The sequence below is a fragment of the Paroedura picta genome, chromosome 3 (genome assembly GCF_049243985.1).
Source record: "Paroedura picta isolate Pp20150507F chromosome 3, Ppicta_v3.0, whole genome shotgun sequence".
NCBI lineage: Eukaryota > Metazoa > Chordata > Lepidosauria > Squamata > Gekkonidae > Paroedura > Paroedura picta.
The window spans coordinates 9,117,712-9,144,261 of NC_135371.1; the positions used below are offsets into that span (position 1 = coordinate 9,117,712).

General features: G+C 57.0%; 1 protein-coding gene across 4 annotated transcripts in view; it reads right to left on the bottom strand.

Annotated features, from left to right (window-relative positions):
* Window positions 1-2,012: 2,012 nt before the first annotated feature.
* The window catches only part of PRRC2A (proline rich coiled-coil 2A), a 45,339-nt gene continuing 20,801 nt past the window's right edge, over window positions 2,013-26,550 (bottom strand). For 2 of the 4 annotated variants that reach the window (XM_077330793.1, XM_077330794.1), the window contains exons 6-33: window positions 25,479-25,622; window positions 25,200-25,336; window positions 24,859-24,938; window positions 24,041-24,177; window positions 23,762-23,852; window positions 22,744-22,966; window positions 19,956-20,358; window positions 18,341-18,558; window positions 17,743-18,079; window positions 17,379-17,589; window positions 15,001-17,106; window positions 12,107-12,354; window positions 11,516-11,643; window positions 11,300-11,429; window positions 10,848-10,933; window positions 10,499-10,741; window positions 9,154-9,339; window positions 8,942-9,019; window positions 7,428-7,596; window positions 7,291-7,343; window positions 5,711-5,799; window positions 5,188-5,446; window positions 4,749-4,832; window positions 3,971-4,069; window positions 3,634-3,855; window positions 3,446-3,534; window positions 2,955-3,048; window positions 2,013-2,824 (exon numbers count right to left, since the gene is read on the bottom strand). In XM_077330793.1, coding sequence (XP_077186908.1) covers window positions 2,684-2,824; window positions 2,955-3,048; window positions 3,446-3,534; window positions 3,634-3,855; window positions 3,971-4,069; window positions 4,749-4,832; window positions 5,188-5,446; window positions 5,711-5,799; window positions 7,291-7,343; window positions 7,428-7,596; window positions 8,942-9,019; window positions 9,154-9,339; window positions 10,499-10,741; window positions 10,848-10,933; window positions 11,300-11,429; window positions 11,516-11,643; window positions 12,107-12,354; window positions 15,001-17,106; window positions 17,379-17,589; window positions 17,743-18,079; window positions 18,341-18,558; window positions 19,956-20,358; window positions 22,744-22,966; window positions 23,762-23,852; window positions 24,041-24,177; window positions 24,859-24,938; window positions 25,200-25,336; window positions 25,479-25,622 — 6,485 coding nt within the window. In that variant the 3' untranslated portion in view covers window positions 2,013-2,683. The remainder of the gene's footprint in view (window positions 2,825-2,954; window positions 3,049-3,445; window positions 3,535-3,633; window positions 3,856-3,970; window positions 4,070-4,748; window positions 4,833-5,187; window positions 5,447-5,710; window positions 5,800-7,290; window positions 7,344-7,427; window positions 7,597-8,941; window positions 9,020-9,153; window positions 9,340-10,498; window positions 10,742-10,847; window positions 10,934-11,299; window positions 11,430-11,515; window positions 11,644-12,106; window positions 12,355-15,000; window positions 17,107-17,378; window positions 17,590-17,742; window positions 18,080-18,340; window positions 18,559-19,955; window positions 20,359-22,743; window positions 22,967-23,761; window positions 23,853-24,040; window positions 24,178-24,858; window positions 24,939-25,199; window positions 25,337-25,478; window positions 25,623-26,550) is intronic. The other 2 variants (XM_077330795.1, XM_077330796.1) reach the window with 2 other exon arrangements.

Genomic DNA, 26,550 nt, shown 5'->3' on the forward strand with positions numbered 1-26,550 from the left:
GACCACCGTATTGCGTTTGACTTTGAGAGAACAGGTGGGCTTAGTGTCGCCTACCTCTGCCCAGCGATGCTCGGGGTGATGAAGTCAAATGGCCCCCAGCCCCCTTTTGGTGCTGAGGAAACATTTAATGTGGTTAATGGGGAGTGTCTTCTGCTCGCTGTTTGGAGTGCAGACGTTGGCTCCTCCCCTCTGCTTTATACTTTTGTTATTACAATGGCTCCTGAATTTTGCCCATGTGCTGTGTAATGTACATCAATGCCAGGTGGACCAGAATTCTCTTGGGAAGGCTGCTCCTTCCCTGCTAGGACAGTGGCTCTCAACGGGTCACAGCAGGGCGTGCGCAATGTTGCCGCTCCTCTTGAAGGCGCCTGCCAATTTATAACCAATTAATATACAATCATGAACAATTGATCTTCACACCATTGTTCAGTTTTGGTTTAATTTCCGTGAAAGAACACTTGCATCATTTTATGGCTGGGGGTCACCACAACATGAGGAACTGTATTAAAGGGTCGCGGCATTAGGAAGGTTGAGAACCACTGACTGCCCTAGGACAAAAGTGTGGGAGAGATTCTAGAGCAGGGGTAGTCAGTCGTCTTTGGGATTTCGGTGCTGGGGGTGGAACCGCAAAACAGCTGTGCCAAGCGCTGAAGCCAGCCTCGTGGAGGAAGCTGGAGCACCAGGGGAGGATAAAAACAACCCTGCAGCAGCAGCAGCTCCTGAAAGAAATGTTTGTAACCTGCCCGGCCTTCGGAAGCCATGCTGGCCATGCACCACGCCTACCTTCTGCCAAGCCTTGGCAAGCATCTTGTAGGCCACATTCTAGACCAGGGGTAGTCAAACTGCGTCCCTCCAGATGTCCATGGACTACAATTCCCAGGAGCCCCCTGCCAGCGAATGCTGGCAGGGGGCTCCTGGGAATTGTAGTCCATGGACATCTGGAGGGACGCAGTTTGACTACCCCTGGTCTAGACTGTGCTGAACTCTGCCGCCCCACAAAAAAGCCAAAGTGGGGAGTGGCTCTTGAGCCACGTGGGGCTCCTTGTCGGTGGCACATCGGTGGGGCCTAGAGAAGCTGGACTGCGAGTGTGTGAGCAGAGAACGGCCACCTCTTCCAAGGGGCAGGCTTTGTCCCCGGCTGCAGCGGAGGGGTCTGCCCCCGTGCCGTGAAAGCAGCACTGCCAAAGGGAGGCTGCAGTTTTCCGCTTGAGCCTTTCAGTAGAGCCATCACTACACAAGAGTCAAGTGTGCCTGCTTATGTCTTTGTGCCCTTCATGGAAAATAGAGAAAATGACCTGCCCTGGAAATCCTCCCCCGTGACTGTATATTGGAGAGGGGTCGTGGAATTGATTCCGTGTTCCTCAGCTTCTGACACCATCCAGAAAGATGACCTAATCATGCCCCCTCCCCTTCACCACTGACTCACAGCAAAAGGCATACTGGTGCAGCCTTTCTCACCTCCTTTGCCTTTGAGAAGCCCCATTGTGCGGAATATGGTAGGGGAGCACAGCTGTGTGCACGCCCACCCCTTTTCCCGCCTCCTCCAGGCCCATCAGTGGCCAATGATGATCACGTCCCCCAATAAATGTTTTAACGAATTTAAAAACGGAGCACTAAACCGAAATGGATGACAAAAGGGGCTGAGTCGATACAGCCTGTATTAGGGGTGGGGGGGGGGCCAAACTGTGGCTCTCCAGCTGACTGTGGACTACAACTCCCAAGAACCCCTGCCAGCACATGCTCATGGGAATTGCAGTCCATGGACAGTTTTTCAGCTCTCGTTGTTTTCGGCTGCTCCAGACACACGGACGCTCTATCTCGATCTACCCCGCAGGGATGGCACAGGGGCTTTAAAGGGATTCATTCTCCCACGTCTGCTTTTCCTTCCTGCGGAGTCTCCACGCAGGGGCTTATTTCGGGAACCAATTATCTGCGCCGAAAGCGACACGGAGTGCTTTACTCCGGCCCCGTCTCTGACGGCAAGAACCATAAACAGAACACAAGAACTCCTCCCAGCTTGACTTCTTATTTTATTGTGTTTTTTTTAACAATTTTTTTTTTGGTTTTCTTTATTAAACAAACCAGCTCAACCACCTTTTTTTTTTCTTTTTTCTTAAAAACGCAACGCTTCCTATTTCCAAACTCGGGAGCGAGTGGAGAGGCGGAGGGAGGGAGGGAGGGAGGGCAGGCGCCCAGCCCAGCCCAGCCCAGCCCAGCCTCCCCCACCCCAGCCGCAGGGGGAAGAGGCAGACCTCACAGGTTCATATTTATATATATATTTACACTCCACACCTCGGAGCTCCTCCCCTCGGATCCAAGGGCAACGCAGCCCCCCCTCCCCCCCCGGCCGGGGAAAACAAAAACGAAAAAAAAAAAATTAAACTCGGGTGAAACCAAAGGATAATAAGCAAAAATACATTCAGCTGGGAGCCTCCCAAAATCCTGATCCTTGCCCCCCCAATTCCACTCTGAGCACCCCACCAAGTGTCTAACGCCCCTAAACGGGGGGCAATTCCAGTGTTGCCCCTCACATCAACAGGAAGGGAGTGAAGGAGACACCCCATATGTTCAGGATACACCGAGAAGAGGAACGAGACCCCCCAGCCCCACTTTAAAGGGGGGGGGGGAAGAGAGGAGACCTAACAGAACCAAGGAGGGGAGGTGGGAGAGGCAGCATCCTGGGCTAGTGGTGGTGGCTGGAGAACCCGGGGTCTTGCTTGTCGGCGTGGGGGCGGACGTCGGGCTCCAGGCGGCGGGATGGAGCTCCATCGCGGGGCTGAGCGGCTCGCTCCCAGGCACGAGGGGTCCAGCGAAGGACTTCGGACTGCAGGGCAAGGCAGGAGCGGGATGGGTGTGTGTGTGTGTGGGGGGGTAGGTCAGAGGGGAAAGGCCCGTGGTGTTGAGGGCTCCCCCTCCCCCTCCCCGCGTGCTCCCTCTTCTCTCTGTCTGCTCACCTGCTGGTAGACCTCAAAGCGCTGGGCATGGAAAATGCCGCCGTAGCCAGATCCGGGGGATTTCAGACGGGCGTTAAAGCCGCCAGCAAAAGGCCTGCGGGAGAGAAAATGCTGAAACCTGGAACCAGGGGAATCTGCTGGGGAGATTGTCACTGAGGCCCTGAAGGTAAACCACAGCTGGCTGTGTCCTGCAGTAGCCACTGGGTGGCTACTGACGTCATTTACAGCAGGGGTAGTCAACCTGTGGACTTCCAGATGTTCACGGACCACAATTCCCATGAGCCCCTGCCAGCATTTGCTGGCAATGGCTCATGGGAATTGTAGTCCGTGAACATCTGGAGGTCCACAGGTTGACCCTGTGGACAGGGCTACAGGGTTGTGAGGAACACAGGTGAACCTGCTTTAGGGGAAACAGGATGCTTTCAAAAAGTAACCAGCCCTTTCCTCCCAGAGCAGGGGAAGCCCCCTGCCGGTCCCTGTCCCCCACTCACCGGCCTCCGGAGGGGGGTCGGGTCCCTGCAGCCCCCAGGCCATTGAGCTTCCGGTAGTCCTGCAGTGGCTTCATTTCCAGGGTGTGAAGCTGGGGTCAGGGGTGGGGGAGAGAAACAGGCTCATCAGAAGCCGTCAAGGAGGCGAGACCCTCCCCTCCCCTCCCCTCCCCTCTTGCTCCCTTTGCTACCTCGCCCCGGCCCACTGCGCCGTGAGGAAAGGCCCGCACAGCCGGAGAGATGAGGCGCCCGGCTAGCTGTCCCGGCGGCCGCAGGGCCTGGGTGGCCACAGGCACCAAGGGCATGGGGGGAGGCGGCGGGGGCGGCGCGGGGGTGGCAGGGGGCCCTTGCTGCAGGGAGCCAAAGTTCACCACGGGGGGCAGCTGCGGGGACTCCACCACCGGCAACAGCACCTGGGGAAGGAGAGGGGCTCAGTTAAGGGCACACTGGGGAGAAGGGGGGGAGGGATGTGGTCTGGAAAAGGGCTCCCCCACCCCTGTTGACCCCCAACGTGGCACATTTGCTCACCTGCTGGCCAGGAGCTGTGGCGGTTAAGTAATTGCTCTGGCTGCCTTGCCCCAGGGGGGCCGCGTAGAAATCCGAGGGAGAGGCAAGTTCCTGGCGTACCTGGCAGAAGCACGAGCCACAAGGGGGAGGGGGTCAGAGCAAGCTGGAGTGGGCGGGGGACACGCTCAGAGTAGGGGACCATGACGTCATCACAACCTTTGACCTCCACCTCCAACCCTCAAGAGCAGAGTCAAACACCGCTGCTCATTGGTGCCTCTGACGCCATGCAGGGGAGGCTGCATTCGGCCAAGTTGAAACTGATTCCATCAAAATCCTGCTCTGCCTTCTTCCCTCCTGGCTGAGCAGGTGGAACACGGGAGATGAGCACAACACGAGCCTCGTCTTTCTCCAGGCGGGCAAGGCCAGGGGTTTCTTTTTAGGGGCGGGGGGAGCTCCTTCCAGGTAGGACTTGGGCACTAAGCTATTCTGCACAGGCCTGCCCCGCCGCAAGGGAGGAGCGACACTTTTCTGGAGACAAATAATTTGACTGCGATCGCTTGGCACACTCCACGTTTGCCCGTCCAGCCAAAGCGGCTGTGCTGCTCAGTCCCACTTGTCTTCCAAAGGGTCTGCCGCTGTCTACCTCCTGCCTCCCGGGGCCCACCTCCTCTCACCGGGCCCCGCCTTCCGAGTCCCCTCCGGCCAGGACACCTGGGAGGAGCCAGACTCCTGGCCCGGGGCCGCGCTCTCCGGGACTCAACACTTTGCTCTACTGCTCCGGACCAGCACGGCTACCCACCTGAATCGGTCCGCATGGGTAAAACTCAGCCACTCGCAACTGGGTCAGGGGTTCTGTTTTTATCTGCAAGCTGCCTCGAATGTTCTATTAACGGAAAGAGGGCCTAGTAATCTTCAAAACGGCAACAGTCCCACGCAGCCCGGGGAGGTCTGGCCTGAGTGGAGATCCAACCCAGATCTCCTCCCCATGACAAATGACGCAGGGCTCCGTGGTTCAAACGGGGAGGGAGACCTGAACCGAGGCAATGGATCCTGCATTTAGCAGGGGGGTCAGACTAGATGGCCTGCAGGGACCCCTTCCAGCACGCTGGCTCTAACTACAGGCCAGGTTCTGCCCCTGCCAAGTTCGGTTCGGCCCGCCCCGCCAAGCCTGGCTCCAGCGGCCCCACCTGGAAAACACCAGTCCTGCCTTTGGGGAAGAGTGGCCGCCTCCTGCTTACCTGAAGCAGGGCTTGCTCCGGAGCCAGCTGGCTTCCGCAGAAGGCCGAGCTGTAGATGAAGGAGGGCGGGGGCGCCTGGTACAGCAAGCCCGTGGCCGGCAGCTTGGGAAGCTCAGCTGCCTGCAGGGCCGAAATCTCCACGTACTGGCCCTTCAGGGCCACCCCGGAGAGCAAGGCCGAACTGGGCAGCACGGCGCCAGCTGCCGTCTGAGCCGGAGAGGTGGGGGCCGGGCTGGGCTGCAGGTAAAGGTGCTGGGACCTGGGGAAAGAAGCCCAAGAGAATGAATTCAGGTGGGAGGAAGACCCAAGGAGTCCTCTCCCCCACGGATGGCATCCTGCCACTGCTGTGGAAGAAGAAGCAGCTTTTGCTACAGATGTAACACCCCCCTCCCCCCGGTGCCAACCTCCGCTGTGCACACCCAACAGCCCCTTCCCCCAAGCCAGAGGCAGCCGTGGCCACCGCAGAGCTGCTCTTCCTCCTCCCAGCGCCGAGGGGAGGCCCGGGCCCGCAAATCTGCCCTACCTGTAAGTGTGCAGAGAAGGGGTGTTTGGGCGGAAGCTGCTCCCGCCTCCAGCACTGTGGAGCTGCGACTCAAGCTGGGTGGTGGGGACCTGCGGGAAGGGGAGACCGGTGCATTGATGCTTCTTCCCTCGCCCCAGGCCAGCCCAATTCGGTCTTCCTGCGGCCCCCCCCCCCCCACTGCCCCAAGCCCGTAATCATCTATAGCCCCCTGCCCGGAGCAGGCCTTCTTTTTCACTACGTGCACGCAAAAATAAAGTCTATCGTCTTTTCTTCAGAAGGGCTCAGTGCTTGGCGGTTCGGGCGGATACGACAAGGAACGTGATGAGCGATGGACCGGGACAGCCCAGCACTGCTTGAAACCAGTTATGGCTTCACGCGCCCAGAGCTGTCGTGAACTGGCAGGGCGTGCTTCCCGCCAGGGAGGGGGGGAAAGGAGGATTTCGTGAACTGGCATTCCACTTGAAAGCCAGGCTGATGGAAATAGGGTTAAGCTGGTCTCTTGGGATCGGTCCCTCAATCTGTTCAAAAGTCCCTAGTGGCAGGAGGGGGGGGGGCAAAAAACACCCCCCCATGGTACTTCTGGGTTCAGGTCTACGGAAACAGGAAAACTATCAGTTCTTCCTGACATTCCTGAATCGCAGTAGTGGAAGGTCTTTTTGGATTCAGTAATGCTGCATATTCTTGGCTCTATTATAGTCCAGGGGGACCGTTATTATCAATGCCTCCCATAGGCTATAATGAAGTTAATCCAGGAGTATCCGGAGCTGAGGGGGAGCAGTTTTTTTGAGGTAGAAGCATGAGTTTTGTAGCATGGCCGCCACCTATCCTCAACTCCCTCCCCCTCCAGTTTCAAAAAGATTGGATCGGGGGGTCCAATTCTATGATCCCTCAAAGGGGTCCCCCATCTTCCACTGTTTCCAACAGAGAGGGAAAAAGGTACTGCGAATTTGAAGAGAACACTATCCCTACAAAATTTAAATGCCTTTTGCAAACCGTGGCAGACCAGGTCCACCGGAACTCTGAAGGCATTTAAAGGGCTTGCAGTTCCTTTAAAAGCCTTTGCCAAGTGGAGAGTTTACTCCAAGGGCATTTAAAGGGACTGAGAGCCCTTTAAATGCACTCTAACTGCTACTATTCTATGTTACAAAAAAATATCTGAATATTTTTAGGCCAGCAATTTTGGGTTGCCAGAAAAATAGGGGGCGGGGGGGAGAATCCAAGTGAATTAATACCCCCTCCCAATACTTTATTAGTATTTTTCAGTTCACATTAGTCAAACGCACACCCTTAATCCCTGGTCCATTTTTTCCCCCAAGGTAAGATGGGATACCCGCTCTATTCCAGCCTCTTCAGCAGCCGGAGAGCCCGATGTCCCTCTGCCATAGATACACAGCTTCCTTTCCTCTAACAGGTGATGCCTAATGACCTACCTATACTCCTGATAATTTCCCGTGTGTCCCTTTCCCAAGCACTGTCTCGGGGCACTTCCCTTGAGCTCTCCTGCCCCACTCAACTAGAGGTTCTGCAGTCTCACACTGGCTGATGCCGCTGAGTATCTACCTACTCTTCCAGAGAGTTACCTGGTTCCCATAAAACAGCTCTGGGTACAGCCGCTGGCCCTGGCCCCTCTCGCCTGTGGAGAGAAGCAGACCGTCAAGTCCCTTATCTGGCCCAAAGTCCCACCCAGGGCCCCCACTCCGTCCGCCCCACCCCATACCTGAGAACACGGAAGTGTCCGCCAGCAGCCCGTGGAGACAGGAGGCAGCTACCGGGGCAATGGGAAAGGGCTTGGGCTCACAGGAGCGACCGGGAGCCACCTCGGGGGATGCCCTGTGGCTGGGGGGTGCCGGAGGGAGCAGCTCCCACTCCCTTGGGGCCGAGGTCAGCTGCAAAGGAAGGAAGGAAGGAGTGAGGTGACACGCAGGAGAAGGCACAGGCAGTGGAATCCCTGACTCTTCGTGTCGTTTTTTTCCACCAGCTAAATTGAGGAAAATAGATTCTGGTGGGGAGTTGTGTTGGTCTGAAGCGGCAGAACAAAGTTTGAGCCCAAGGGTCACCTTGAGAAGATGGAGGGTAATGCCAGGGCCGCCGTTAATCCCTCCCAGCAATCCACCATTCTGCTCCCCTGTATCCAAAGAGGCATGTCTGCTGCACACAAAAGCTCAGAGCAGCCTTTCTCCACTTGCTTACCACTGAGAAACCCCTGAAGCGACTTCAGGCTTCGAGAAACCCCAGAAAGTGGTGCGAGGATTGAGCACAATCTGGTTGGGAAGCAGAGCCATGGACATGCCCCCCCGGGGTCCCTCCCCTTCCCAGGCAGGCCTCTGCGCGCCACAGGTCAGCATATCACCTGATAAATGTTTAAATTAAAAAAAAATCTATCTATCTATCTATCTATCTATCTATCTATCTATCTATCTATCTATCTATCTATCTATCTATCTATCTATCTATCTATCTATCTATCTATCTATCTATCTATCTATCTATCTATCTATCTATCTATCTATCTATCTATCTCCCTCTCTAGATAGATAGATACATAGATACATAGAGAGAGAGAGAGAGATACACATAGATAGATAGATAGATAGATAGAGAGATACATAGATAGACAGACAGACAGATATAGAAAATTAACTCCTGCCCATTCAAGGAAACCCTGCCAGGCCATGAGAAAGCCTGGCTTAGACCCCGAATAAAACTTTGTTGGCTCAAAGGCACCACGGCCCTCAAAGTTCACCAACTGGGAGGCAGGCCAGTGTGGCTGAGAGGGCAGAAGGCCTCAGGGAGCCTTGCCCAGCTACTTAGCACAGACGGTGCTTCCATCTCGCAGCCTACCTAACCTCCCGGGGGAAGCAGACACGCTCTTCCAAGCTCCTTGCATACCAGAGGGAGAAAAAACTTGACGCAGTTATGTCTTTGAGCTGTCAAGCTGCCTGGGCCTTTAAAAACCGCTTCTGTTGCCATTCTCCCCCCCCCCCCGTGTCACCTCAGTCCCAGAGAGAGGTCATTTAATCCCACCTGCTTGCTTCTGGAGCTCAATCTAAGTGATGGCAGGGCCACACCCACAGGTAGATGCAGCCCCCAGCCCCTCCACCCTGGGGGAATGGGTGTAACATATGGCCTGGCCCACTTCTAGGCCAGAGCAGCTTCACCCTTGTCCAGAGCTCCTGGCCAGATAGACGGGGAGCTCTGGTCACCCCCCGTGGTCTCTGCTCTGCCGCTTACCCCCTCCGCAAGTGCCTGGTGCAACTCTTCTTTGTCTGGTTTTGATCCTTCGCTCACCATGAAGCGGAGGTCTGCGTCCTGAAGGGACAAGAAGCCAGAGTGGGGGCTCGAGGCCAGGAACCTTCAATGTGTTCACGAGGCTGGCAGCATCGCCAACACCAAACCTCTCCCCTGCTCTTCCCCCCCCTCGGGCTTCTGCCTTGCGTACGTACCTTATCGCTGGCTCCAAACTGGATGGGTGGGCCAGCCCCGGGGGGCTCCAACTGGGGGCTTGGCTCAGCCTTGGCCACGCCCATTCCCTCGGTGCCGTCTTTGGCCCTCTCCACTCGGTGGGAACGTTCGGTGCCAATTGCGCCAGGGGGCGGGTGATCGCGGGGCAGCTCAGGGGAGCTGCTCACCTGCAGGAGGAGGAACAGGGAGACTCACGAGCATGTCTTAATCAGGTCACTAACACACACCTTACCTGGGGACCCTCGGCGAGGTCAGGTCAACCTGGAAGCTGTCAAGATTGCTACGTGGAATGGCCCAGATTTTATCTCCACATCAGCTTTGCTGGGTTTTAGCCTCAGCCTTTTTACAGCTCTCTAAAAGCATGCTGCACTTCTGCCTAAGAGGCCAAAAGTATCTCTAACCAAAACAGGAAGGACCAAGAAAAGGACAGAGAAAACAAGGTGCGCTTCACCTGTAATTGTTGTCCATCAACGTCCTCGGTGCAGACACCCATTGGGACTGCGTTTGCACAGACTGGCCGCAAAACGTCTTTTTACTATCTAAAGCTCTCAAAAGGGGCATTCCTGGCAGGGGAATTAGTTTTCCCACTGGTGAGATAGTGTGTTCTCTGGTTGAGACGCTTCTTCCCCTGGTTCCAAAGCTGCCCCCACGAACTCTGGACCCAAACCGAAACGAGATAAAAAACACCAATTCCTCTCCGTCACAAAGAACTCACAGCAGTGAAGGAGGGAGGGAATGTGTGTCCGTACAGAAGACACCGCTGAACAACGGTTAGAAATAAGAACACACTCTGTTTTCATCATTTGTCCTCTTGTCTAGCCCTATATTGGGACTCCAGCAAGCTACATACTCCTAAATATCACAATCACACCTCAACAAAGAAATGGCATGCTAAAGCCAACTATGCAGCAGAGCACTAGTATTCTGTGGGCTTGTCTTGCAGCAGCGGAAAAAGAAAAAAACCCTGCCAGAGAAGGTGTGATCCCATCGGTGGGAAAACTGGTGCTTGCCCGGTTCCTCCAGCCTTTGAGAGTTTTAGCTAGTAAAAAGATGCTCCGTGGCCGGACTGTGTAAATCCAGGGTGACCGCGGAAAGGAGCACCTCGGGATGTATGATTAACCAGGTCAATGGAATGCTTTGTGTGATCTCAGAGCCTGTCCCTTCAGCACGTGGGCTGTGAGGGCTATGAAAGCACAGTGAGACAAGTCCTGCCTCAATGTTAGCTAAAGAGATGGCCGGGGCGCAGACCACTTTCTGAAGGAGCCCAACAAGGGGGAAGGGGCAGGGAGACTAGGCTCTGCTGCTATCCGGGAAGAGCCTCCGTACCTGCTTCTCCTTGAGCAGGCCGGAGTCCCTGGGCGGCAGCCGTCTCCTCTGTTCCTTCGGTTCGGCTCCTTCCGGCCCGACGGGCACTACGTTCTCATCGTGCTTCCCGATAGCTCCGCTGCGTTTGGTCCCGCTGTCTGGGGTGGCCTTCAGGCCCCCGTCAGGAGAACTGCGCTGGCTACAAGTGGCCGAGGAGACCTGCGAATCACTGCTGAGGTCCACGCCGCTGTCTGACAGGCTCATCTGGGCAAGGACGGCAGGCGGGCATCAGAAGGCCGGAAATCAGGTCCCGCCGCAACACCCACCCGCTCAGTCACAGTAAGAACAGTAGCTGCCGACAAGCCCTCACCTCTGTGTTGGCGGCCTCTTCGAAGGCGTTCAGCGGGTCAATCCAGGGCTCCACCGAGGCAGGCCGGTAGCTCTTCCGGGAGGAGTCTGTGAGAGGGACACAGGCCGCGTGAAGGAGGTGCCACTAGCTTTTCTTTTTAAGAGAGTTCTCAAACAACTCCAGGAAGGCTGCTTTGATTCACCCACCAGGCGGCTTTCAATCCAAGGCTCCTATGTTCCTTCTGATCCCCTTTCAAGCCTCCTGTGGACGCCATTGTGCGCCACCAGCCCCCAACCCATGCCAAATCTTCCCCATTCCCCCACCCTGGCCTGGCTCAAGCCCAAGACTGGCACAGGAAAAGCCCATCTAAGACAATCCCCCACATGGAGAGCGCCTTGTGCCTTGAATCAACACTCTCGTGCCCACCCCTAAAATGCTCCCTCTCCCACAGGAATGGGCACTGAAAAACTCACTGGAATTCAAGTGGCTCCATATCCGTGGGGCCAGCCCCTCTGTCACCGGGACGCTCCTGCTGCGGGGTTCCCCTGGGGCCTCCTCCTTAGGGGCCGGGAAAGCTGGGCCGCTAGCAAAGGCCAGGGGCTCCTGAGGGACAGAAAAGGGAGTTATGCAGGAATACGGAGGAGTCCCTCCCCTCCTGACAGCTCTCCTTGTTGGACCCTCCGGCTCACCTGCTGCAGCAGGTCTGGCTTCCGAGGCCGTTCCCGGCGCTTAGAGGCAAAGCCGCCCACGGAGCTGGCCTCCTTCAGGGGGCTGTTGCTGGAGTGGAGGAGCTGGGTTTTGTCCAAGAAGCAAGCGTCTGAACAAAAATGAGTGGGGGAGGTGAGTTAGGAAGCCCTTTGGAACCTTTGCACAGATCAGGCTCGGACATCCCTTTTTTCTCTCAACCGAATTAGGACACGCCACCCACAGAAGGCACCTGGGATCCAGAAAGCCACGCTCGGACCGAGGCCTCCGATGCGAACGCTTGCAACCCTCTGCTCTCCCCCCACCAATTCCTAGTGCCATAAGGACACAGAACATAGCAGTGGCCCACCCAATCCGACATGCGGTGTCACACAGTAGCCAGAACCCAGGTGCCATCAGGAGGTCCACTAGTGGGGCCGGAACTCCAGCCCTCCCACCGTTGCCCACCAAGCACAAAGGATGCAGAGCATCACTGCCCTGGACAGAGTGGCTCCATCTAGCCCTCAGGGCCAATACCCACTGATGGGCCTCTGCTCTGCCCAGGCCTTGCAGTGGAGCTCTGAACGCAACCCTACCTGCACCGCTGCTGCTCCTGCTCTCAAAGCGCCCCAAAGGAAGGGCAGAGCTGCCGCCCCCGGGTCCTGCGAAGAGCGGCTGGGACGGACTGGGTGAGGCCGGCTTAGCGTGGCGACTGCCCAGTTCGGCCAAGGCCTGCTGGATGCCAGCTGGGTCGCTGTGGATGACGCGGTCCAGGCGGTACACCGTGCTGGTGGTGGGCGCTGGGGGCAGGCTGAGCCCTGGGGAATGGTCGTCGGCGTTTCGGCTAGAGGAGATAGAAACCGTTACAAAATGGAGGATGCAGAGGAAAGCAGGGGAGAAATCTTCTTGCCTTTCCCCTCCCCAGGACATGTCTATGATACGGAAGCAGCCAATAGGCTGGCCTGTATTATCGTGAAAGCGGCCAACAACACAGACAACCCCAGAGACCAGTAACTTTTAAGGGGTGGAGCTGATGGCAACCAGGAGGCGTGTTAGGAGAAGTGCTTCAGGTGAAAGCAGGAAAGCTTCACTGTCTTTCAGTTCAGAGGTCTGCTGGACAGTCAAAGGTGGGCCCTGACCTGGATGGCCCCAGGCCTAGCCTGATCTCATCACATGCCAAAAGCTAGGCAGAGTCAGCCCTGGGGAGGACTTGGATGGCCGAACACCAAGGAACACCAGACTCTCTATGCCAGGGATTCCCAGCCAGGGGTCCACGGGATTTCCCCTACTGCCTTATTGGACTCATCCACAGGCTAGGGACCCGGTCACTTTCATTGCTCCCCTCCGGAGTATGAGATGGTGAATTCTCTCATCGTTCCTGTGCCTGGGAGGGGGCGGAGCCTACATGCCCACTCTTGCCTTAAACTGTCTCCTGCCTCCCCACCCCTTCCCCTCAAACTTGTTTGTTAACATGAGCGGTGATGTCACTTCCAATGACACGCAAGACCACAGAGGTCCTACCTCCGGCCTGCCCTTCAACAGCTTCACAGGCTCCCGTTGAATTCCGCATCAGGCCTAAGGTTCTGGTAATTGCCTTCAATGCCAGAGGTGGTCTGGGCCCACTGTATCTGAGAGACCGCCTGTCTGCCTAGACCCCGCCCCCCCAAGAACATTACATCCTGCCACCACCAACTGGCTGAGGATCCCTGGCCCAAATGCAGCATGGCAGACCTCAACCAGGGCCAGAACTTTTTCTGTCCTGGCCCCCACCTGGTGGAACGAGTTCCCTGAAAAGGTCAGGACCCTGCCTGAACTCCCATAATTCCACAGGGCCGGCAAAAGGGAGCTCCTCCACCTGCCGTTCGACTAAGGCTGACCGACCTAGCATCTAACTGCCCACCCCCCACACACCTCTGGACATCAGAGATCCTTCCACATCCTGAACCCAACTGACCCCTCCCCCCCTTACAGGTTCTGTTTGAAAAGTTCTATTGCGTTGCCAATTGTTAACTTGTTGTTGATCAATACGGGTTCTCACTGCTATTGTTATGATTATTGTTGTCATGGTTATAATGTACTCCCCTATGTTTTACATAAACTGCCCTGAGCCTTACGGGAGGGCGGTACAGAAATATAATAAATCAGTAAATACCCGTCCCTTCCGGAGGGTGTGGCAGAGAGCCATGGCCAGCAGGTATCACTTCCAAGGCCCACCCCCACCCCCCCAATTATTTCAGAGGCTCCTCCATGAGCCTCAAAAGGTTGAAAAAGGCTGCTCTACACAGAGGCAGGCAATGGCAACCCACTGCAGTATGTTGCTTGACTTGAAACCCCCATGAAGGGTTGTCATTCGCCAGCTGCCACTTGCCAGCGCTCCACCCCCCCCCCCAGATCCGAAAATGCTGAAGACCGTCACTGTACACAACCCCTTGCTACTTAAACACAACAGAGTGGGAAAGGTCTTAATAATAGGGCCAAAAGCTCACACTGATCTGAAGAAAATGTTTAATGTTAAGCTCTCAACTTAAATCTGAAAATATACCTGTCAGGATGGCTCTTAGAATGGGTCAAGTATAAATTGTTTTGTAGATGTATCTGAATTAAGGATAAGGAGAAGCTCTGAAATCCTCTTGTAATTTTTTTTTTTTGTACATCTTTAAGGCAAAGCCCTACTTTCCTTTCCCTTCATTAGGGTATTGATACAGGGCCAAAGCTCATACTGTTCTACAAGAAATGTTTAATGTTAAGCATCTAACTTAAACCTAGAAATATCTGTCAGGATAGCTCTTAGATTGTATCAAGCAGTTAACATGAGGTCTACGATCTCTCAAGTAGGTTGATTATTAACAACTTCTCTTTTGTATATCCTAAATAGGCCTTTAAAAAAAAATGTGGATGGCTCCTATACTCAGTTTTATCATTGTGTAATTAATGCGGGGTCGTACATTTTCAAATGATGATTATATTTTATATTTTACTGATCTTTGTATTAATAACTCGTATTGCATCTTATATTTCTATCTTTATGAAAATAAAAAAACTTGTATATAAAAAAAAGAAAAAAAAAAGAAAAGGTCTTAATATATCCAGTCTTCCAACTCTCGTCTTCCCATGTCCCCTTCTCCATCTCCCCAACCTTTGTTGGGGCGCTCTCAGTGCCACTACATGACCCCCTGATATGCTCCACAGAGATGGTCTCCTTTGTCTACTACTTCTGCGGTTGTTCAGTCGCCAGCTTCTACCCCTAACCCCCAACGCCGCAGACTCTGGTCTCACATCCCCTCCGGGTATGACCACACGGCCCAGACCAGGGGTAGTCAAACTGCGGCCCTCCAGATGTCCATGGACTACAATTCCCAGGAGCACCCTGCCAGCGAATGCTGGCAGGGGGCTTCTGGGAATTGTAGTCCATGGACATCTGGAGGGCCGCAGTTTGACTACCCCTGGCCCAGACTTCCAAACACCGAATTCCTCGCTGCCGGGAGTTTACCTGCGGTTCTTGGGAGAGGGCCAGCTCCTCTTGTCGCCTCCGCTGCGGCCGCTGCCGGCCCCTCCGCGACCCGCCTTGCCTCCTCCGCCAGGACCGGGGTTTGCGCGCCGGTTCTGTCGGTCCATGCCAGGCCGCTGACTGGAAAAGCTGCGCTTCGACATCTCCTTGCGCTGGGCCAAGCTCAGCTCGTTGTTGGCCGCCCGCCCACCCATGGGAGGGGCTCCGGAACAGCCGCCCTTCAGAAACGCCGTAGGGGGAAGCCCGCCGGGCGCCGGCTCCTTCTCGCCGCCTCCTCGGCGCTCAGTGAAGTCACTGCTCTCCGAAGCCGTCTCCCACTCCTCGTTCGCCTGGTCCGAGTTCTGGTTGGACAAATCGGGAGATTTGGTGCCGGCGGCCCGCCGTGCAGCTGATTCTTCCGGAGGAGGCGGAGCAGAAGGGGTAGGAGAGAAGGGCTGGCTCACCCGCTGCTCGCCGTTGAGCCGGGCTGCATTCTCTCGCTCCTGTTTCAGCCTTCGGAACCGAGGCGGCTTGTCCTGCTGCTGGGAACGGCCGTGGCGGCGACGCCGGGGAGGCCGATCAAAATTGCGGTCAGGACCAGGGCCAGGGCCGAGTTGCTGCTGCTGCTGCTGCTGTTTTGGCGGGGCTTGGAAGCTGTTGGGTTCTTCGGCGGCTATTGCTGGCGGCCCCGGCAAAACCTTTTCCTTCCCCAGAGCCTCCACCACCACCTCTTGCTGCTTCTCCGGTCTCTTGCTGGGCTGCGGCTTCGAAGGAGGACTCCATCCCCCGGGGGGGGCGCGGCTACCTCCACGGCCCCGGCGCGAGGGGACGCCGCGGGGAGTGAAGACGCGGCCGCCGCGAACACCGGGGTCCGAGAGGCGCGGGGGCATCTTGTCGGCAAAGCGAGGCAAGCCAATGGGCTGGGAAGAGGGCATGGATGCCGAGGTCACCGGGCCGCCCCTGTTGCGCTGGCTTGGGGCTGGCTCTTTGGTGACCTCCTTATCGGAATGAGCCACGTCGCTGGCGCTCTCGTGCGTCTCGCTTCCCGTCTCGGAGCCTCGCTGGCGGCGCCTTTTGGGGATCTCTTCGTACTCGGAGCCCTCGCTCCGCGTCTCGCTGGTGTTGCGTGGGCGGAAGGTGGAGCCCTGCCCGGGAACTTTGCTGGTGCCGTCATCCAGCCGGTAGAAAGGCTCCCGGTAGCTGCGGAATTCCCGGCTGCGGCCGCGGCCCCCTCGGCCTCGCCCGCTATAAGCGCCTCGGAAGCCTCGCCCTCGGGCAAAGTACTCTCCTCGGCCCCTGGCTCGACCACGGCCGGCGTAGCCGCCACGCTCGTAAGGGCCTTCCCGGCGCCTTCGGCTTGGGGACAGCGGTCCCTGTTGCTGCTGCTGCTGCTGCTCCTTGGGGGGCATCACCGTCCCACCATTGAGGATGGGCTTCGCCTTGTTCTCTTTGCCCGGCTTCGGGGACTCTTTGGGGGGTTCCAGCTTGCTGTTCCCCAGCTCCCCGCCTTCCTTGGCCTTGCCGCTGAGGCGCGCCGCCTCCTCGCTCTCGTCCTTCGTCTCCTTCATGGGAGGCGGCTTCTTGATGGGCCCCGCTCGCCGCGGAACCTTATCCCCGACAATCTCCTCGGCCCTTCGACTGCTGCCGGGACGGGGACCCCAGCGCGTCTCCGTCTTGGACTCGCGCCGGGGCTGCTTGTGGAACTCGTGCTGCTGCCGGGGCGGCTTGTCCACTCGGCGCAGCGTCTCCTCTTTGGCTGGGGCCTCTTCCTTCGAGGGCTCGGGGAGAGGCTTCTTCGCCACCACGGGCCGAAGGACGGGAGGCTCAATGGGCTTGACCTCTTCGGGGGGGTTGCAGTGCAGCAGCTGGGGCTCCTCCTCGCTTTTGCGGGGCGGCTGGACTTGGGGCTCGGGGCGCCCGTTCCGGCTCACCTCTGCCGGGATTGTCAAAGCCACGCTGCCTTGCCAGGGGGCCCCTGGCCGTGGGGACTCATCCCCCGGGTAGCGGTGCAGGGGAGCCGGGTTGCCGTTTTCGGAGAAGCCTTGGTAGTTCCCCATGTAGGGCTGGGGGGTGATGGCCTCGCGGAGGCGGACGGGAGGCGTCTCGCTTCTGAAACGAGAAGGAAGGTTAAGGGATTGCGGCTGAGCTCCTAACAGGCTTCACAGCTGAAGAACCCTCCCCGGCAAAAAGAAGACCCGAATGACGGCACGTGTCTCAAAACCTTCCTCAAGGAAGGCTGGTTCCCATCACAACTCTATGGCTTGCTGCCCTAGCTCCCGCAGTGAACGTCCGCCGTGGCTCCGTTCAGGGTGGGTTGCGTTTCGATCCCTCGATCGGCTGCCTGGCCAGCGTACCGGAGCCCTTTCAAGCCCCCCTCTCACCTCAGGCCCTTGTCCTCCTCCTCTTGCTGCCGATGTGACGCTGCTGGAGGCCGCGAGTCAGCGCTGGAGGGGGCGTTTGCGAAGACGTCGCCCCCCCAGGCCAGCTTGGGATCCACCGGTGGGGTGCCACGCTCGCGAAGGAGGGGAGGGTGCCGGTCAAACTGCTCCGAGCTGGACCCCCCGCTGTCGGATCGCTCGCGGGGCAGGAGACCTGGGGGAGGGAAAGAAAGGGCCTCGGTCAGAGCTGACGGCGCCTCCGGTCGGCCAAACTGCGGGCTGACGGATAAACCCGGCTAACCTCCTCTCGTCCCTCTTGGCTGACCTGGCTCAGCTTCAGTGCCGTCAGGCCTCGCCTGCTACTTACCAGAAGGGTGCACCCCAGGCGGATAGAAATCCAAGGGTGGCCGTCCCTGCATCATGCGTGGGTCCATGTAGGGCGGGATCATCATCCAGCGAGGATCAAAGTTCATCTGCGGCATGGGCGGAGGCCGTCCGATGGAGCCGGGATACATGCCTTTGGGCGGGGCCTGCTGCGCTGGGGGCGGGCCTGGGGCTTGCTGCTGCCCGGGCGGCCCCGGTGGAGGGTGGGCGTTGCCCGAGGGGACCAGGGCGGCTACCTGCTGCTGCGCGGAGGACGTCATCGGGGGCGGAGCTTGGTTGTGCTGCTGCTGCCACTGCTGCTGCTGCTTCAGCAACTGCTCCTGAAAGGGGAGGAACGTGAGCCGGTGCCACCTCCCGGAGCTGCCCGCCAGTCCGAGTTCCTGTGCCGTGTGGCTCGGGGGGGATGGCAGGAGCAGGGGCAGGCTCAGCTAAGCCGTGAGGACATCAACGCGTGTCAGAGACTCTAGTCTACAAAGCTTCATCACTGCCTGCCCCAGTCCCTGGGAAATCCCTTCCCCAACCCCCAGGGAAACAAGCATCTACCGCTGGGCCTGCAAGAGGCCATTGCGATTCCCCTGTACCTGCTGCTGCCTCTGGAAGCGGGGAGGCAAGGACTTCTGATACTTGGAATAGCCGAGGGTCTGAGCTGGAGGCGGCTGGCGGGCCTGAAGGATCGTCTCTCCCTTCGGCTCCACCTTGGCGGGGACGGCGGCTGCCGGCAGAGCAGGCCCGGGTAAAGGCACGGCCTCTTCTCGCACTTCAGCCACTTCTTTGGGGGGAGGAGCCTGCGGGGGCTCAGCTGTGAGGCACGGGAGACAGAGGCCGACACTCTTGAGCAGGCTTTCATAGAATCCGAGTTGGGAGGGACCCCCAGGGTCATCCAGTCCAACTTCCTCCACAACGCAGGGACTCACAACTACCTGGCCACCCGCGGTGACCCCAATTCTATGGTCAAGTGATCCCCCCCACACACCAAAAATCTCCAGAATCCAGCCAGGCCTGGAGGAAATTCACCCACCGTCTCACAGTGATGACAAACAATTCCCTGGGTCTGCAAGGAAGGGCCACAAGAGGCAAGCACTGGGACGTCCCTTCCTGCCCACCAGCTCACCATCTGCCTAAGTTCATAAAATCAGCCTCTCCGTCAGATGGCTCTGCTTAAAAACGTCTAAAGAAAGAGAATCCGCCACCTCCCGAGGAAGCCCATTCCACTGAGGAACCGCACTAACTTTCTGAATCAGGGTTTTGTGAGACCCCTTGGGTTTCACCAACTGGGGAAGAGTTACATAAATAAATAGAATTTATCGGGTGATATGACCCCATATGGTCATGTCAACCCACCCATCCATCCTAAAATGGCCAATGATAGGCCGGGAAGGGGGGGGGGAAAGGGGAGGTCCCATAGAAATCTTTGCTGGCCGGTGAGTGGCAGGACTGTGTGGCCTGCAGACATCACCTCTGGGGTTTCTCCAAGCCTGAAGGATGCTTCATGGGTTTCTCAATGGTAGAAAGGTTGAGAAAGGCTGATCTAAAGCAATAAGCAGGTGGGCCCCAGTACTTGGCATTCTTAACCATCAGACCCCCTAGCCTAGTTAGGGCTGCCAAACTGTGACGGGTAAAACATAGGAGCCTGGAAGGCGGGGACACGGAGGGGAGAGCACCAGCACCGGAGGTCTCATGACATCACATCACTCGCCACGTTTCCCCAAGCACCTCCCAGCCCCTTCCCATCCACAGCTCCGGCCCGCATTCCACAATAACCCTGCCCATCCCCGCAAATATCATGACCCCAATGCCGGGCTTCGATTGGGGTCACTAGAGAGGGAAGGCGCTCAGTCAAGGAGGGTTTGTGGAGTCCTGCTGGCCAGCTGCGCCAAGCGGCAGGCTTGAGGGGGTGCCATCGCAAAGGTTTTCCATTTAATTTGCTTCTGCGACACTTCCGGAGAGAAAAACCTTAACTAGGGCCCGCTTTGAAAGTTAAAGCCGTGACGGGGACTGAGGGTCAGGGCTGAGAACCTCCTGGGCTCAGTCAAAAAGCAACCTTCCCTCAGAAATATATGTGTGCTGCCCACAGTGTGCGTGACGGGCAACCTGTGCATGTAAGGCGGCCGTTGTACAATGTGGCAGATGCTCCTCAGGGGCGCAAGGGAGCAGGGGCTCAGGAATTCAAGTCACGGGGCAAGTTCGTCTCCTCACCCGCAGCGGCTGAGTCCAGGCTGCTCCCGCCGCCAAGGCCGCCTCCTACAGTGCCGCGCGCCTTGCTGGGTGCGACCGGCTCCTCCTTCTCCCTCTTCTCCTCTGGGGGGGCTGGGGGAGCAGGCGGGGTGGGGGGCACAGGGGTGGGCGCCGGAGGAGGGGCAGGCGGCTCCTTGGGCGGCTCGGGCTTCAGCCGCTTGTCGGGCGCCCCGAACTTCTCGTCCAGCCGCTTGAGCTTCTCGGCGCAGGCGGCCCGCCGCTCCTCCTGCATGCGCCGCTCCTCCTCCTCCCGCCGGCGCCGGGCCCGCTCCACGGCGGCGGAGATCTCGGAGGACGACTGCTTCCGGCGCTGACGCCACGCTTCGTCCTCGTCTTCCGGAGGCGGCGGCCGCAGAGGGCGGTCCTGGAGGAGGGAGCCCCAGATCAGTGTCCCGGCCTTTAGGCGGCTCGTGTATTCCGGGGTAGGGCAGAGAGTATCTCCCCGCCCCAACGCTAAACAAATCTATGGGCAGTCAGTACCCGGGGCTGCCTACACCCGAACTGCTGCCCTCCCTTCCCCGCTTGCTCCATCCAAACCTTTCAGCCTGCAGCTTGGGCTCGAAGCCACCTCACCTGCAGCGGAGTCCGGCTAGCGCCGGGTTTGGGAGGGGAGAGGCTCGCGCCGAAGGCTGCTTTGTGAGGCCACGTTTCGAGGAGCCACGCCCGCACAAGATGTCCCCCTGGGCTCAGACGCCAGCCTCATACTACTTTTAACTCCTGCCTGGTAAGAGGCTTAAGGAACACGCGGACCGTGCCGGGTGAAGTCCTTAGGGCTCTGGGTGATCAAGCCCACGGGGATTTGCCCCGCGTCCCCCGCAGCACTGTCTCCGAGGCCCCTCCCACTACCACAAAGGAAACCGAGTCCATCTACCCTTGCTTAAGCGATCCCGCCCACAGAATTCACCCCCGCAACTCAAAGCAAATTCTGCATGTTTACTTCTCCCATTGCCTATGCTTCTCCTCCTCTGCCCCGAGACGGTTGCCCTTCCCGCACAGAAGCTGGCATATGGCAAGAGCCTGCAGCTTCTGAGCCATCTGCTCTCCTGCCTCTCCCCCCCCCCCCCACTTCGGGAAGCAGATCTTCCCCGGCCAGCTGGGGGGGAATTACCTGCATGCAGGAGAGCCAGACTTAACAAGAAACACACCCACCCATCCTGGAAATTCTTGGGATTCAGCACACCTACGCAGATCTGGAGGGGGGGAAGGAAGCCGCCAGCTATCCTTACTTCCCACATGCTTTCCTTTTCTACTCAAGGCCCCTTAAAAAACTTTCCTTAGGAAGCAAACAGAGGGAGACGCCTGAAGCTGGCTCCCGGCCACATGATCCAACGTCCCTCCACGCACTCTCCCACCCTCACTCGCCCTCTTTAAATGGTATCGTGCTATTTTAGATGGGCAGGTCAACCGGCCCCCTCTCCCAAAGTAGCCAATGATGGCACTGGAAGGGATGGGAAGGGGAGGGCAGGGCAGGGCAGGGCAGGGGGCCTGAGGCTTCCACCACTTGGCTGACCTGTGTCATTGCTGGCGGCTGGAATTGAGTGAGGCGAGCCCTTCCTTGGGGTGTCTTTTCTGTTTTAATTCAGGGCAGGGGCCTTGCATGAGCTCTGGACCTTGGGTGGCAGAGAGAGGGAACTGGCTTGGGGAGTTTTTTTTTCCAGGGGGTATTGGCGGGGAAGTGGGCCAACTGAAATCACTTCCAGTGTACCTTGAAGCCTGAAAAAAAATTGGGTGTGCCTCCACAGTATAAAAAGGCTGCCTCAAGGAGTTCTGCAGGGCCTGTAAGATGGAGTTGTTCCACCAGGCTGATGGTCCATCTGACTTCAGCTGATCTCCCTGCTTGACTCCATCCAGTCAACTCTATGACAGAGCAGACATCCTCTGACTTGCCCCCTCCGCCCTCCTCAGACAGGATGCAAAATCAGGCAAGCAATGTTCTCCTTTTATTATGGATTGATTTGATTTCTTACCCGCCGCTCCCAGCAATGCCGGCTTCATGGCGGGTTTTATATCTTGCCAAGTTATATTTCTGCATTTTATGTTGTTAGAATTATAACATTTAATGTATGATTTTAGAGGTAAATTTCACGGAATGATTAAATTGTCGATTCTTATTTGCTGCAACTTGCCCTGAGCCCACTGGGGAAGGGGAGGGTTAATGATTTAAAAAAAAAAAAGAAAAGAAAGAAAAGAAAAAATAAGAAATAAATAAGCTTAACAGGTCACTGTTACAATTATCAATGAGTAGTATTAATGTCATGGCCATTTATATGTGATGTATTGTTTCTTGTATTGTTTATTCGTTTTATATAAACCACCCTGAGCCTCTGGGGAGGGCGGCATATAAACAGAATAAATAAACCTTCTGCCCCACTGGGAAAAAAAAAAGAAAAAAGAAAAACGCGAACAGAGAAAAAGTTGGAAAGTACCCTTAAATAAGGAAGTGATTGTATTGTATTTCATATCTTTGAGAGCATCTGATCTCAGGGGGGCCTCAGTCACAGCTGAGAGACAGAGGGGCCACATTTGAAGTCTCATGCCTATTTGTTATGAAAGGACCATCCACGGGCAGGTCACCCCGGAGAGGCCGTTTCCGGACAGAATCTGGCTTCCAAGAGCCTTTGTGCTCCTTCGCCTGGCCGTTCACCGTGACACGGACCCAAGTCACTTTCTGGCCTCTTGGCTTTATGCAGGAATTCCGGCCCCTTCCTGCACCGCGCCTGCCGACTTTCCCAAGACCTTCAAAACTCACCGGGAAGTCGTTCGGTTGCCCCCAGTTGCCCCGGTTAGGGGGTGGCGGCGGGGGTGGCCGGACCGCGGGGGCGGGTGGCGGCGGCGGCTCTTTGGTGCCCTCTTGGGGACGTGAGTTGTCAGCCCAGGCCAGCTTGATGGGAGGCTGATCCTCTTTTGGGGTTCCAGCCTTCTTTGCTTCTGGGCCCGGCGGCTGGCTTTCAGGGCCGGAGGCCTCTTCGTTCCTTGTGGGGACGGAGAGGGGAAGAAAAGAAGGTCGTCAAACAGGACTATGGGGGGAGAAACAAGCTCCAAGGATCACAATCAGACTCTGGAGCCAGTTTGGTGTAGTGGTTAGGAGTGCGGACTTCTAATCTGGCATGCTGGGTTCGATTATGCACTCCCCCACATGCAGCCAGCTGGGTGACCTTGGGCTCGCCACGGCACTGATAAAACTGTTCTGACCAAGCAAGAATATCAGGTCTCTCTCAGCCTCACCCACCTCACAGGGTGTCTGTTGTGGGGAGAGGAATGGGAAGGCGACTGTAAGCCGCTTTGAGCCTCCTTCTCTTCTTCTGGTGCCTCTCAAGGTAAAAAGGTAAAGGTATCCCCTGTGCAAGCACTGGGTCATGTCTGACCCTTGGGGTGACGCCCTCTAGCGTTTTCATGGCAGACTCAATACGGGGTGGTTTGCCAGTGCTTCCCCAGTCATTACCGTTTGCCCCCCAGCAAGCTGGGTACTCATTTTACCGACCTCGGAAGGATGGAAGGCTGAGTCCACCTTGAGCCGGCTGCTGGGATCGAACACCCAGCCTCATGGGCAGAGCTTTCAGACAGCATGTCTGCTGCTTTACCACTCTGCGCCACAAGAGGCCTTTGGTACCTCTCAAAGAGGCTGCAAAAGGAGGGAAGGAGCGTTGCGAGGGGTGATTGCCAACACGGCTGAGAGCTTGCCTGCCTCAAGGGGCCACGAGCCTGAAGCACCGGATGCCAATGCGGTGGGGAAGTCGTGTGTGACCGGCTCGTGAGCCGATCCTTACCGGTTCTCAGCAGCGTCCTCGTCCGACTCTTTCCCGTCTTCCTCGTCGCTGAATTTCAGCTTCTCGGTGTAGTCCACTTCCTCGTGGGCTCCTGAGGGAGGAGAAAACGGGCAGGTTCGTATCGAGGCTCAGGAGGGGGAGAGCATCCTGGAGGGTGGATCTCTTTAGGAAGCCCCCCCCTCCCTCCCTCAGATCTGAAGGCACAGAAGGCCAAGCTCCAGCATGCAGAGGGGAGGCTAAGAGGCCAGGCCCCTCCCCCCCCAAAGGCCTGCCCATCACCTGCCCAGCCTTCATCGTTCTCCTGGTCCAACTCATCGAACTCTTTCAGGTCATCGTGCTTGAGGACGGGGGGCCGGCTCACGGGCTCTGGCAGGCGCAGCGGTTGCGAGGGGCGGGGTCCCGGGAGCCTCTGGAACCTGGGGAGAGAAGGAGGGGAAGAGGACTCACACCTCTTGCCTCCGCGCTGCCCCCCCCCGAGCCAAACTTGTTTCTGGTGTCGTGCGCACCAGGGGACCAAACAGCCAGGTGCAAAGTCTGCCCGCAAAGGACCTCCCCTCTCCCGGCCCTCCCCCGAAGGAGTTAAAGGTAAGGAAATGTGCTAAGGGAGGCAGATGAGGGTTTTCGTGGCACGGCAGTGAACGCTGGGACAGTTCTTCCGCAATCTGATTGGCGTACTGCGGTACTCCCATTGGCCAGCCCGGCAAGAGTCTCATTCCCTTATTTCTGCCCATGCGCGAGGGCGAGGAAGAGCACTCCCTGCCTGGCATCTCCTCCACCTCCTGGCCTCCGCTGCCTGCTCTACTCCTTCCTCCAGATCTGCCTCATCCCACCAATGTAATTCTCAAGGGAAGGAGGGTGACTCTTGGCTGCTTCTGCTCGCCTTCATCGGAGTTAGAAAGAGTCAAAGGAAGCGGGTGGGGAAAAAAAAGCACTGGAAATCTCAACGCGCCACTTCAGCGTTCTACCAGAAGGAACCCTGGCTCTGCCTTCTGGCGTCTCCAGCATCGTACCCTCCCCTCTCCCATGCTCAGATCTTCCACGTCCCTTTCCCAACACCGCTATGCCCCTCCCTCCCCAATTTATCCTCTTGCACGTACCTTTGTGCTTCCGCTGAGGGGTAGCGGTATGGTCCCTGTGGCCCATACGGAGGCGGGAACGGGAGGTATGGGGGATACATCTGTGAAGGGGAAGGAGGACTCGATTGATGGTGGGGCTGGCTGCTCCTCCTCCAGCTTTCTCGCACCTGCAGCCTTCTACCAACTCACACGTCTGCCACCCTCAAATCCGCAAAGGGACCCCCTTCCTTTCTAGCTCCGTAGCCTTTCAAATCTACTGTGAGCTCCTTGCTTTCATCCACCACCCCTATTATTCCAGAAGACGGGCCTTGAGGGAACCCAAGAGGAGGCACCCGATCCCTTGAGCCCCAAAGTGCACTTACAAATGGCGGCATCATCCCCCGGTAAGGAGGAAACTGAGGCGGGACGTTGGGCTGCATGCCGACCCCGGCCCGTCCATCCTCAGGCAGCAGCTCCCCATCGGCGCCCCGCCCGCCTCCATCCCGCCAACTGGTTGCGTCTGCAGCGAGATTGGGAAGAGAAGGGAGGGGTGTGTTACAAGTGACAAGGCCTTCTGTGCGATCCCAGTCGAGGTTTTTGTAAGGGGTGGGTGGGTGGGTGGGTCGAGGGTATCCCCATTGCCTCCCAGGGCTGCCACTCACTCTGGGGGCGGAGGTTTGGTCCGGGCCCATACGACGCATCGGTAGTGTCCTTTTCTTTGCCAGCTTTGTCCTGGTCGCCAGCCGCCTGCAGGGTCGGAAATTCCTCGCGAGAGAATCGCGACAGTAGGCTTGATCCCTTTCCACCTGGAGACCACAGGAAGACAAACCCCCCCAGGAGTCTCGGTGCCTACGCCTCTGGAGGAGCGCTTAAAAATAAATACCGGAGGCCGTGATCCAAATTGGCGGGGAACGGATGAGGAAATGAGACTGGATGTAAACGGGGAAGTTCTCCAAGACATCACTGTGTTTGTTACCTCTTCTCCCACTGGTGACCACCAAGCCACTCATGACTTGAGGCCTTGCAAAGAGCAACGGGGGCCAGACAGGGGGCTGCTGCAAAGGGCTTCATTCTGGCAACACAGAGGTTCACAAAAGGCCACGAGGCAGAACAGCAGCGCATGCTTGCTGAACCTCTTTGGTGCACACTGTGGAAAGTGGACCCTTATTTTCAGGAAGGGAGCCTGAAGAACTGAGCTAAATTTGGGGCAAGATGAAGTTCTAGACCTCGAGGGGAAATGAAAAACTATGCCCTGATGGCATATATTTGAATATTCTTGGGGAACTCAGATGTGAGAGAGCTGATCTACTGACCCCACTGGCCCTCAGAACCACATCCTATCCAGATAAACCCACTCTATAGGATTGCGTTTGCAATCGCCACCTGAACATGTTATGTTATGAGAGCTGATTCAGTTATTAAATTTCATTGCACTGTTACTCATCTAATTTTCTGTAAAGGGCCCAGAGACACAAGGGAGGGCAGTATATCAATACAAATAAATTATCAATAAGAAACCAAAAATATAGGTAACCCTTTTAGAAAAGAGATCCAGAGGGGAGCCAGGAGATTACAGGCCAGTCAGCCTATCATCTGTCCCAGGCAAATTAGTAAAAATTGTAAGTATATAGAATTGTTAGGCATATAGAGGGACAAGGCCTGGTAAGCAAAAATGAGCCTGGCTTCTGTAAAGGGAAGTCCTGCCTCACCAACCTTTTGGAGTTCTTCGAGAAA